The sequence below is a fragment of the Sardina pilchardus genome, chromosome 19 (genome assembly GCF_963854185.1).
Source record: "Sardina pilchardus chromosome 19, fSarPil1.1, whole genome shotgun sequence".
NCBI lineage: Eukaryota > Metazoa > Chordata > Actinopteri > Clupeiformes > Clupeidae > Sardina > Sardina pilchardus.
The window spans coordinates 7,300,019-7,313,396 of NC_085012.1; the positions used below are offsets into that span (position 1 = coordinate 7,300,019).

The 13,378-nt window shown below is 41.2% G+C and overlaps 1 protein-coding gene across 1 annotated transcript; it reads right to left on the reverse strand.

Moving 5' to 3' along the window:
• Nucleotides 1-4,745: 4,745 nt before the first annotated feature.
• Nucleotides 4,746-13,378, reverse strand: LOC134066533 (uncharacterized). The gene is made up of 5 exons (XM_062521894.1): nucleotides 13,350-13,378; nucleotides 13,112-13,173; nucleotides 11,598-12,985; nucleotides 5,354-6,554; nucleotides 4,746-4,755 (listed from the first exon to the last, which is right to left on the reverse strand). Exons 3-5 carry the CDS (start codon nucleotides 12,982-12,984, stop codon nucleotides 4,746-4,748), a joined length of 2,598 nt encoding a protein of 865 aa, XP_062377878.1. The 5' UTR covers nucleotide 12,985; nucleotides 13,112-13,173; nucleotides 13,350-13,378.

The following is a 13,378-nucleotide window of genomic DNA, read 5'->3' on the forward strand; positions in this document are numbered from 1 at the left end:
GGTGTTAACACTATTTTTTTCTATTCAGTAGACTTCTTGACCCAGCACTGACAAAATCACCACGTAAAAGCTGTATTGAATTAATATTCAAAATGTACACAAATCTGAAAGTTTCTTAAAGTTACACAACTAACTTTTAAAGACCCCATTTTCTAAATAGGCTACTCAAGTTTTCTCACCCGAATGTTTGTTTCATGATGTCGGAGTCGGCAGAAGTTTTTTTTCCCCCCTCGTTGTTGTTGAGACAGCAGGACGTGTCTGCGCTGAATCCCGACTGGAACGCGGCTGAAACTGCAGGTCATCGCAGTCCCACCACCGCTCGCTCCTCACGTACACACGGTCCAACAGGAGGCGACAAAACTACATAGCTTATTTAGCCAGACACTTTTTTTTTTTTTTTTAAACCGTACAGGTTATAGAGCAGGCTAGGCTATGCATTTTTGTTATGCTGTGACAGGTGAAACGGCCTAAACCAGGCATCCCTGATCAAAAAGTCCAATCGGATTCCAATGAGCTTTTGGTCATTTTTTGGACAATTCTAGGATTCATAAATCCTATAGGAATACATGTTGATATTGAAATCCTATAAAGGACTTTTTGATAAGGGATAATTTGCCACTCAAGAGTAGGCTAAATCCGGAACACAGCCGGCACACTGTCATTTAAGCCTACTGAAATTAGATATTTAGTAGCCAAGCTTTTGCATATATAGGTCCACAGCGTGCTGTTAATGTTAATGATATTATCATATCGCAGTTGTGCATGCGTAAGCAGAATGTTCCCGAGTTTAGTCTTAGTTTGACAGTTTCATAGGCTACAGTTTACTGTCTTCACTTAGCCTTTGCTTTGTGTCTTTTTAAAGCTCTTTTCGTCGGGTTCCGTGAGGTGGAAGTGGAACAAGATTATGAAATGTAGCCTGGACAGACTATTTGTCGCACGAGTAGGCCTAGCCTACCTCATATAACCTCACATGAGATCACCACAATGTTAAAATAAAGTTTAATGACAGTGATAAACTCTTTTGGGTTCTCCCAGAAATGCTGCAGGAGAAGTTTCTTATTAGACTCAGTGATGCATTTGGTTCTCATCTGTTTAGGCATGGGTTAGTCTGGCGGGTAGGTTGTTTTCGCAGAAGACCTAAGACCTTTTTACTAGTTAAGTCAGTAGCTCTTTTTGACTAGGCTATAAAAAATGTGATATTTTGGCAGTGACGTCGCTGAATTAGCCTTCTTAAAGGAGAACGAGTGTTTTGACGTCTAGCTTCATCGTTTGGACCTGAGTAAAAAAACTGAGTAAGCCGACTCTGTCTCACGCGTCCTCCAGGCACAACTACACTCGGGCACATCCTCAGCTCTAGCAGATATGATGATTTCTCTCGGTACACGACCCACAGCGCATTCACCACTACACGCGGCATCTGCGTCAACAGCTGGCTGGTTGCATCTCACCTCCGCGGCGTGCAGGTGCCACATGGAGGCTGCGCATTTCATACACATGAACGCGCGAATCCGTTAACGGTCCCATGACCTTTAAATCACGTCATTCATGAAGCACTGGGAGGACGGCAATCGGGTCCATGGAAACCACATTTCGTCAAATGAGAATTAACAAGGTGAGGTTCAAGGGTGATTGACACTTGAATCCTGAATCAAATACAATAGCCTACATATAGGCTACACAATATGCGCCAATATTAGGGTAGGCTAGTATATTTTTTTGGCACAAAAACTCCTCAGATTTGTAGACCTTAATTCTCATGTGTTAATGCACAGGTAGACTAGGGGTGAGCATAGGCGTAATTTGCGGGGGGGTTACAGGGGTCATGACCCCCTCAAAAATCATATCCAGCTAATATAACCCCCTCAATATCATCACATAATTCAGATTACACTGAATATGAAATATTCTGGATGAATGTGTTTTGTTCGTTTTCTTTATTCATTTAATTTTCCAGCAAGATAGTATCATGTTTTAAATATTCTGAAATGTACCCCCCTGCCCACCGACTACTTGGTAGGCTACCTATTACCCAACCTGCGTTCTCTACCGAAAGTTTGTTTACTATTTTGCGCAGTCGCTGGGATGAATGGTTGCAGAAAGCTCTCAACTCAGGTGGGAAGATGAAAAAGACATTGAAAGGCAGCCAAACAACATTTTTTCATTGTTGGTTGACACCAACCAAAAATAGGAAAAATCCTGACCAAATGGAGGTATACCCCTATTGCTAAGTTAGCTGTTAAATTAGCTGATGATTTGTTGGAGTTGGCTGCTAGCCCTATGAGCCCGACGGACGCAAAGTGCGTCTAAAACACACCCATTCTTCTCTGTTACATTGCTCCGGGATAATTAGTCACAGCGAGTGGATACCTATATTGCACGAAAGAGCAGAACCGGGGCTTTCCAACGAGACTCTACACTTGTCTGTACGATCAAGTATGAAACTAAAATAAAATCATTAAGTTAAATCAAAGTATATCATATTTACAGTCTATATTGCTCTGCATTCACTTGAATTACACGCAAACCCGCCATCGGAAATATATGGCACGCATGTCAGATGAAAGAGGAGAGCTAGAGCTATCCACAGATACCAAATACAACCATCTAGGTCATAAAACAGACGAAGTGACAGCAACATAGCCTAATAACTTCATTTAGCTCCACTTACCCCATGTTTTTTGTATGGCATAATAGCCTATGTTCATAATCCAACGTTATCATGTGTTTCCGTTTCTCTATGGCAAGTCACGTTCATAATACGGTTTTGAGATCCTAGCAAACTCCTGTATGGTATCCAATTCAAGACTCATATTGCATCCAAATTTGTTTGACAAATAAACACTTTTTTGCCTTTACTTTGTTCATTGCAATGCAGTAAAAAATATTATAGAGAATCATCATCTGTGCACGTCATGTGTGCTACCACGCAAACAAGTCAGGTCAGATCAGCTAGTGTCACAAATATGGAGCACGAAAAGTGTCAAAAAGTCATTTCTCATCACTAAATAAAAATTGCCATTTATTTCTGGAAGGCACACACCACATATTTCTGTAAATTGCTCATCCCCAAAGTATACCTCCACCATGGTTCTTATATTGCAATTTTCAGGACAGTCAGGCCTACACAACCATACAAGTCATGTCGAGCTGTCAGCTTGCTGTGGTGAGATACATGTCAAAATGTAAGAATTTGTATAGTATGCTTTTTAAATTTGTATTATTTAAAAATCTAAATCAAATCGATGCAAGTATTAATACATGTGGTAGATCTGGGTAGCCTAGACTGTGCTGGGAAAAAAAAAAAAACAAAAAAAACAATATGTAGCATATGTGAATGGCACTTACAATGACCAGGATAAATGCTTTTAACTAGAGGTAGTGAAAATGCCCTTAAAACAGCCTAGGGCTCATAAGGCTAGTGCAGGCGCGCACTTTATACATAGGCCTACACACAAGACGGTCCATGTGAGCACACTGAATTCAACTACTGTGGCATTATGGCACAAACAGTCAAGTGAACAGCTGCATTTACGTTAAGTAGCCTAGCCCAAATCATCATGATGTATTTCTAATAAAGGAACGGCAAATTAGCATGTTACCTTTTGCACAAGAAAATTATTCAATAAATAAATAAATTGATAAATATGCCGCAAGTTTAACCCCCCCAATGGTAGACCCAAAGTTACGCCCTTGGGGGTGAGCCATCAAGTAGGCTAAGCGAGGAGCTAATGATGTAGTAGTCTAAATTCAGGGCAAAATAGGGATAACTTAAATCATATTTCTTACTGCACAAGGATTGAAAGTCTGTCCATGGGTTAAGGACAATGCTCCCCACTTGCATTAAGGTGTATGTGTAAGAGAGTGTGTAATGCAATATGATGTGACATCAACCCACCGGGTTGGACATGACCTCCACTCTCTGTTGGGGGTCTGCCATTTACATACAGAGAGTAAATTACATCTCACCTCATTTGACCTGTTAACATAAACCTCACATCAGCATGCCCCCGTTCAGAGCCAAGAGGTCCATGTTGAAATGCTTTTTTTCCCCCGTTTTGTTTTGTTTTGTTTTGCCCCACTTAAAAGTCACGTTTTGCCATTTTAGGTGAGGAACTTAAATTGTACCCTACAAACATGCAATGAAGCAAGAATTGTGAGGCTACTGTTGACTTGTACGTCTAATTGTTTGTTTCTCTGGCTCAGAGAATAATTTAATGAGCTAGATAATGTGTTCTACTAAACAGAAGCATAAGCCTAAGGGTGTCTTGGGGTTAGAGACTTTATTTTAGTAATACATATCATGTTGATCCAATGGGTTTTCCTTTGAACTGTACTGACCACATATGCCCCCCCCCCCCCCACACACACACACAGAAGGGGGGGGTCAGCTATCCTCTGTGTGTGTGTGCATGTGCATGCAGGCAAGAGAACAATTCTGACTGGGTGATAGGGCAGCAGAGATGTTCTGAGACTTAAAGGTCAGTTTGCTAATTAAACAACTTAAAGCTGCTAACAACTTCCACCATCCCAGTAACACACACACACACACACACACACACACACACACACACACACACACACACACACACACACAATATCACTCAAATCACTGTGTGTGTGTGTGTGTGTGTGTGTGTGTGTGTGTGTGTGTGTGTGTGTGTGTGTGTGTGTGTGTGTGCGCGTGTTTGAGGGCTTTCTTTTTAAAAGCCCTCAACACAGTGAGAAGTCAGAAGGCATAATCTGACTCAATCTAACCTAAAGGTTATGGAGGTGAGAATGTCACCTTATTATTAATTCTATGCTAATATTAGCACAATGATGGCTACTTATTCTTGCCATTGGGCTTATGTTTGAAAAGAAGAAGAAAAGACACAGATGGAGATGTTGATAAAGGGAGGACTTGTAATAGAATGACTTTTAATTTAAATTTTTAAAATTTTCTCAATTTTCTTTCTTTTTAAAATCTGTTTATTAGCGTCAGATTACAGTTTAAGAGAACCTTTGGTGAAAACAAGTCAAACTCAATCAGACTACACACTCACAATATTTCTGGGTCATGTGGCATGTGCAAGTTCCGTAGCCATTCCTGCTTAAAAATGCTCGTGGTGCATTCTGGGAATTGTAGTTAATGTAGTATGCCTGCACAGGAACTGTTGTTTGCTGATCTGTCTTAGATTGTGCGTGTGCCTGTTGCTCTCGCTTGACTCTTGACACCAAGCATTTCCATGTCAGAATGAAAACAGTCAAAAATAAGAGAGTTGCTGTAGAAACAATAATTGTCCTTTCCATGGCGGGGTGTCTCTTTTGTGGATGAGCATCAGGAGTGACTGTAAAAGGTTCCGCTGCACTGTACTGGTCCTCCTCATCCTCCTCTTCCTTGTGCTCCTCCATATAAATTTGTTCCGTTGTCTCTGTGACAATGTACCATTCAGGCTCCGTTGCTATGACCACTGTGTCTGTCTCAACTGTGATGTCCATTTCTGTGTTGGTGTTTATGTCAACGGTAATGTTTCTCTCTGTGTTGAGGTCCAAAACATGAGGCTGACACGTTTGGAAAGCATGCACGGCATCTAGAACATTCTCCCCCTCGGCTTCCTCGGGCATCGAGCAAACAGGCCCATTGTCTCGTCGTCCACGGTAATGGCCTAACCAAGCTGCCAGGGTGCATATGTTCCGTCCACAGTCCCATGGGTTTCCTGAGAGTGTGAGGTTCTCCAACGAGACCCAGTTCTGCAGGATGTTGAGGTCAAGAACCTGTAGGTGGTTGGAATGCAGCAGGAGGCTCTTAAGGCGTGGAACCCCGTGGAACGCGGTAGGTTCCACCCACTCCAGCCGGTTCCGAGAAAGGTCCAGGTGTTCAAGCGAGGCCCAGTGCCAGTGTAGGGTTCTGCCCAGCCAAGCAGCCTTGTTCTGGCTCAGGTCCAGTGAGCGCAGGGAGGTGAGGCGTGCGAACAGGCCCAAGTTGACCCGGTTGAGTCTGTTCCGGTCAAGCCTCAGCTCCGTCAGGCTAAGAAGCCCCACAAACGCATTCCTTGCCAGCGTTTGCAGACGGTTCTCCCCGAGGTCCAAAACCCGAAGCTTGCGCAGGTCCTGGAAGACACGAACGGGCAGCGACGTGAGCCAGTTCCGGCGCAAACGCAAGACCATCAACTTCCTCAGGCCACGAAACTGGCTGGCGCTCAGCGCAGACACCTGATTGGTGGACAGGTCGAGGAGCCGCAGATTCGGCAGCGGCCTGAAAGTCCTGTTGGGCAGCAGGCGGAGATGATTGACGCTCAGCTCCAGCTCCTTGAGTCGGCGCAGCCCCAGGAACGCCCGCTCGTCCAGGCTCTGGATCTGGTTGTGTCCCAGGAAGAGCCACTGCAGCGTGTTGAGCCGAGACAGAGCCGCCTGCGGCAGGCACAGCAAGTGGTTGTAGCGCAGCGATAGGCCGGAAGAGCCAATGAGATCCTGTGGAACGGCGGCGAGTCCTGCCTTGTCACAGTAGCGAAGCGTCCCCTCGCAGCGACAGGGCAGAGGACACCTCCCCTCCGAGTCCAGAGAGGTCACAAACACTAATAAACACCAACACAAGCACAGGGTAACAGAACGCATGGGCCACAAACACATCGCACAGTCTAGGGGGAGTATCATCGTAAAGGAGACACAGAGTCTCTGTCTGACACACTAGATCACAACAACTCTTTCACAAGTGGTCCGAACTGGTCATGAATGTATATGCACAGTAGTGCAGTGCAGTCCTGGATTGGATGGTGACGGTGAAGAATGTCTTCCTTCAACATTGTCTGTTAAAGAGGAGAAAGGACATGTCACAAAGAATATTGACAAAGACAGATATTAGGGATGCACAAAATAATGATTTATGTATCATTACAAAAGGCAAGAAAAGCCCATTTAGATTGAGATATTACAGTTTTTTCCAATTGCTAAAACATAATTTTGCACATTTTGTGCAAAATGCTTCATGTATCCTGCAAAATGAAGCACTGCAACCACAGCTACATATAGCATTGTCAAAATCCAACTTTTACACCACCTGGCTCTTTATTCATATTAACAGATTTTTGTTTAACACACTGTTGGGTATAATGAAAAGCACTCTCATCTTTAGTATGCTTTGCGATAATACTAAAATAATTCAAATTGTAGAAAGTTCTTCACACGCACAGACGTATTTGCAGATACACATGCATGCTGTTGAAACATTTATGTATTTATTATTTTTCATCATACAAGTCAGTGCAACATATACACAGCAGATATATTTACATCGGACTCTTCCTCCCCCTCTCATTCTCCCCCTCCCTCTTCCTCTTCCTCTTCCTCTCTCTGCAATGTCTTCCATTGTTGTTGTAAAAAAGGTGCTCACCTGTGGTCTTTTCATAGTGCTTACTTATTGATTGAAGTGGTCAAAATTAACGGTTGAGGTGTTTGGCTAGGTGGCACCTACAGTATATTGGTCAATTAGCTCATAGTGCCATTTTGAAAGGCATTGATTTGAAATGGCAAATATGTGACTTTATGTCAGATTGCTGTGTCTTCTGCAGAAAACCATGCTGAGTGCATTTAAAAAAAATGCCATTTTGAATTGCAAAGTGTCTGTAAAGCAGAAAATGTCTTGAGAGGAGGTTTTGCTCTCTGTCTGTCAGTTTAAATAATTGTCCTATGCTTATCATTTTAGTGTATTAGCAATTGAAAAAAAAAAATCACTAACATACACTGAAAATATTCTCTGTATTCAAATTGAGTTGTGTCCTTTACCACTCTCTTGAAACATGAATATAGCACAATAGTAGTATAACCTATCTTTCACCTGTCACATATATATGTAAATATTATACCTACACAGAACATTGAAAAAAGCTTCCCCTCTTACCTGCCTCAACGTGAGGTTATCCAGTAAGTAGAGCGTATAATCCAGATGCAGCGTATTCCATTTTGAACCTTGGCCCACTATTTTAGTTTAGTGATGATGATGATGGTGGTGCTTGTTTTTGCAGTGTGGTCTTGACCCCTCCATCTGACCCTATGCTGTGGGTCACCTCTGAGGAATCTGGTTCTTCTTCACAAGTGCCTTTCAGTGTGGAGAAGAGGAGGTAACGAGGCATGCTTCATTCTCTCTCTCTCTCTCTCTCTCTCTCTCTCTCTCTCTCTCTCTCTCTCTCTCTCTCTCTCTCTCTCACACACACACACACACATACACACACAGAAACACAAACACAGCTACCCTCTCCAATGCCTCCCCCAAGTGGCAAAATTAAAAAAATACATCTTGTTCATGTGGAGATGTGTAAAACCGAGTGTTATCACAGAGTGTTATCATGGACGAAGTATTATCAGTCACAAAGTACAATCAAATAGGTATGTTCAACACTGAATAAAACACGTAATTACACATACATTCATTTGGAAGTGTCTCATTAGTCTCACAATATAAAGAGTGAAGTGCAGTCCATGCATTTTGCAGTATGATATACTGCAATGCCTATACTATATCATATAGAACAGGGGTTCTAAATTTTTTGGTTCCAAGGACTCCTTTTAGGGGATAACATTTTCCGAGGACCCCCTTGTAACCGTAACAGTTAACCATTCGTATTCTCTGAAGTTGTGGCCGGTGCACTATCCCAAGTTAATGTGGGTAGGACCAAATAGACACAAATTGCTTGTTTTATGGGTGAAAAGAGCATCATCTTTTTAAAATGTTAACTTTATCATTTCAAGCAAATTATTTCGCATACCCCTTGGCTATGGGTCACGGACCCCACTTTGAGAACCACTGATATAGAACATTATAGAAAAGGATATTCGTGAAACTCACTGAACTAGCAGTTATGTTTATGTGTTTGTGAATATGTTTATGAAATATAGCAGACACAAAGTAGAACCATGCAATAGTTCAAATTACTGTAACAGTAAACAGTAAAGTAAAAGCAGTGAAGCCTATACATTATGTAAGAAAAAAATAATAACAAAAAATAACAATAATGTTACAATAATAACAATAATGATACAATAGCAATGATCAATAATAATTTAAATAAACAAATACCATAAATATACAAACCATAACTCACAGAACCATTAGAATTACAGATTTATTTTTTAATGATTGCTTGAACACTAAAATCAGCAAAACCGCAGCTAGATTTGCACAACTATAAGCACATCATCATTTTTGCAGAACACTACACATATTGATTTACAAAACACTGAATATATTTCATTAGACACGGAAATCTCAGACAAAGAGTTTATGAAGTGTTTGGTGAATGTTTACTTTTGAGATGTGTTCATGACATTTTGAATGTTGTGCTTCATTTGGAGATTTGAGGCATTTTGCATTTGTCTACTGATAAGGTCTAAAGCAATGATTGGATGGTGTTGACCAAAGTCATGCGTTGATGGTGTTCAGTGATGAGTACATGTTGGGAAAGAGAGTGAAGCAGTGGTGAACAAGTGTGGCATTTCAAAAGGTTGTGTTGGAAAAAGGAAATCAAGTTACTTCCTGATAGATTTTTGTGTGTTATGTAGAGAACTGTTTGTGGTATTTTGCAAAAGTTAAACTAAATTACTTTTGGTGAGTAAACAGTGTCATTACATAATAGACACCTGACCAATCTGTCACACACCTGTCAAAAGTTCTTAACTTTCATAGAATTTCAAAGGATGTGTTAAGGTCCCTTTCTGGGGTTTAAGTTATGATGAAGATGTCTCATAATGTTTACAGTCAGCCTGTGTGTGTGATAATACAGTTTTTCACAATTGCTAGAACACCTTTTTCAGAACTCTTTACCTTTTTCTCAAAACTGTGAACACAAAACTCATTTCTCAAACTACATTCTCGAAACCCTTCAATCTTGTTGCAAAACTGAACAATCACCTCAAAACACTTTTAACTTTGCTCAAAACTAACTAATGGTCTCAAATCATTGAACACATCAGGCAAAATTACACTCCTGCAGAGCAGTGATAAGACAATACACCAAACAAAGGAAGACACAGTTTTCAGGGCAGGGTTTATGGCTCCTGGAGGAATTGTATTCATTCTAATTTGAAAAATAAAATATCACAATGAAAATAAAGAATAAGGACTTCTATCACTCTCTACTCATATCCTCTAGCCTACTGTATATGAAGATATAAATCAATAGTTTTGTAAGTGAACAGAAAGACAGACTGATACTGTACTGAATATGATTTGTACTGTGATGCCACAGACTCTGATAGTACTGTAAGTATGCAATACTGTAATATTGTATTGTGCCTAAATTTAGACTTAATTGGACATCCTGATAACTCAGCTCTTTCACTCTCTCAGAGTTGAGCTCAAAGGGTAGTGTGTAACAGTGGATGTTCAGTGATTACTGTACTGTATGATAATGGACATTTACGCTATTTCTCTTCTGTAGTCTGAATCTTTGGATTATTGACGCCACAGAGAAACCACTGATGTTGGGTTGGACCATGAAGTCCTGCTTCTCTCATTGGCATTCCATGAACCAGAACATGGTCAATGATTGTTGCCCAAATATCATCATTTACAGTATTGCAACTCTTGGGACTCTGTCTTTCTCTTCATCCTCTTCCTCCTACCTGCACCCTCCTCTTCCTTGTACCGCACTTCTACTGTAACACATACTTGTTGTCCCCTGCGTCTCTGTCAACTCTGAACTGACTTATATTGGTTGTCACATCATTAGACAGAAGTGTTATCAATTTTGAGTGGTAGTGTTCAAATGGAGACAACTGTGCACTAATTGTGTTCAACTTCTGCATTGTTTGGTTATCAATATAATTAAGAAGTGCATCAGAATGCACAATGTGTTCACAGTTTTGCAAAAAGGGTTAATGAGTTTGGTAAAATGGGTGAAATGGGTGAAAGTAGTCTATGGTTTTGCCAAAAAAGGGAGCAATTCAATAAATGTGTTCAGACATTTGAGAATTTGATTCAGAGAATGGGGTTTAGTGTTTGAGCAACTGTGAAAAACTGTAATTAAAGTCTCTGTGAGTCATCTTCAGAGCTGACATTCAACAGTGCTCAAGTTGGAAAGTGTAAAAGAGGTAAATATCTCATCTCCCTGACCATTATGACCATTTTGGCTGCTGATTTTTTAGAGAAAATATCCGTTTGTTCTTTCAGGAGGGTCATAAAGATTGGTGTGTTTATATCTAAATATCTATCATTTGACATGGCTGACACATGAATGACCCTGTAAAGTAGGCTATGTGCACACCAAAATGTATGCTTGCACCTGAGATGGGAGGTGTAACTTTGCAAACCTTCCTTACTGTAAATTGAGATGTAGAGTTAGACAATATCAGTGAATAAAGGCAGGGGGACACATTAATTAACTTTTGACTTGCTTTTATTGATTGTTGGTTACATTATAACCTGCAGAAAAAAAAGTATATTTTGTGTATAACATTCACTTGATTGTCATTCAAAAGAGAGATTAGAAGAAAAAAACTTAAAGAAAAAATAAAGGTATTAGTAATAACTGAAGAAGAACAAGGGTGAAAGACAATGGCATCCCTTGTGTTGGCTTTACCTCTGGCCTTCATCTATTCACTCCAAGGCTTGGTTTTGACTTCACCCACAACACTGTTTTTAACCTGAAGGAAAGCTGAGGATCTTATTTTGTAGTCGTTATAAACATACTCATAAACATCAAATTTTGGAAGTTGATTATCTGCTTTTTGAACAAAATTTTGCATATACACATAAGCTGAATAAGAAGACGAAGCCGTGAGATGATAACCTATATACCAACCAGAAAATTTCACCTTCCAGTCGTAGGACTTTTTGACGTAGAATCGTACACCGGCTGTTCCGTTTCTTGCGAAAAGCTGTATACTGCCATAAGCGTTGAGAATCACCGGTGTCTTGCCGTTGGCATCATCAAGCTCTGGGCCTCTCCAGAGTGTTTCATTTGGCTTCAGCAGAAGCCTCACCTGGAGTCCCGCGTCCAGATTGATCTCAGTGGAGAAAGAGCCCAAGGTGAGGCCGTCGACAGCTTTTTCGGTGAGGGCGACTGAGCTGTGATCGTTTTCAAACAGTGCCACCACCAAGCCCTCCTCTTCGACTCTGGTGTCTGGTACGTTGGCCCAGTTCAGCACAGCTTGACCTTCATCTGTGGTGCCCACCGTAAGGCTTATCGGGCTCCAGTCACAAATTTCGCCATACTTACTGCCCGGGACGCAGTGAAGGCTGTTTCTGCACCCCCCGACTTCATGGGTGTAGTCAGAGCAGTGGGCACTGCGGAGACAAAGCTCTCGGAGGGAGACATCGTAATCGGCAAGGGTGAGGAACCATGCGAGGTTCGACTCTTCAAACATACTGTGAGCTTGCTCTTCCTTCGACTTCATGGATGGACAGAGAATGGCTGCTTTGTGCTTCATGATGTCTGAGATCTCCTTCAGAAGTTGCACAGTGACCTCATAGGTCTGGGTGTGACTCAAATGGAGACCGGTGGCAGTGGTCTGTGTGATGTAGACGTCTTTTATAATGAAGCTACTAGACAGAGTTTTCAGTCGGAATATGATTCGGTCTCGGTTCTTGCTGGTGCCATCTCGGGTGGTGCTGTACTGACTTTCCTTTAGATCACAGTAAGCATTGTAGTAGTCTTGGTTAACATAAGTGGGAAATTTAGCTCCCGCCTTTTTGAGATTCCCAATGATATAGTATGACTCATCTTCAGCTTTACGTGGGATCCTTGGGAAAATTCCCTCACTGTTGCGATAGACTGTGCATCCGTAGTCAGCCATAGTAGGATCAAAATCTTTAGGCACAATGGCATCTTCGTCGGTAAAATCTGTATGTGAAGTGAACCAGTAGAGTAACATGAGACCATTGTGGGGGAACGTCTGGCCAAAGGAGGTGCTGGTCAGATCTAACATGTGATTGAGTCTTTTGATGGTTGAGACTGGTCCCATGCAGAGACTGAGCAAGGTGAGGGTGAGCATTGCTGTCATCCTCACCATCCTAGGAAAGAAAAGATGGTAAGATGTCTTTGGTGAATGTATGAATATGTTTTTAACCTGAAGGTAAGCTGAGGATCTTATTTTGTAGTTGTTATAAGCATACTCATAAACATCAAATTAGGCTTACCTGTTGACATGTACTTCTTGTTATTTTGGGATAACTCCTGGTCTTCAAAATGGTATTTCTTTCTAGAATGAAAAAAATAATAAATTAAAAAACATCATCAATGTATTTATTAGACAATGAAAATATATCAAGACTGAATTATTGTAGAATTTGTTTGTTACACATCACTTATGACCTTCAACAACAACACATATGTGTTTGTCTTTTTGTTAGCTTTTAGTCAGATTAAAAATCTTACCCAGATACCTGCAGCTCAGTATGCCGGAG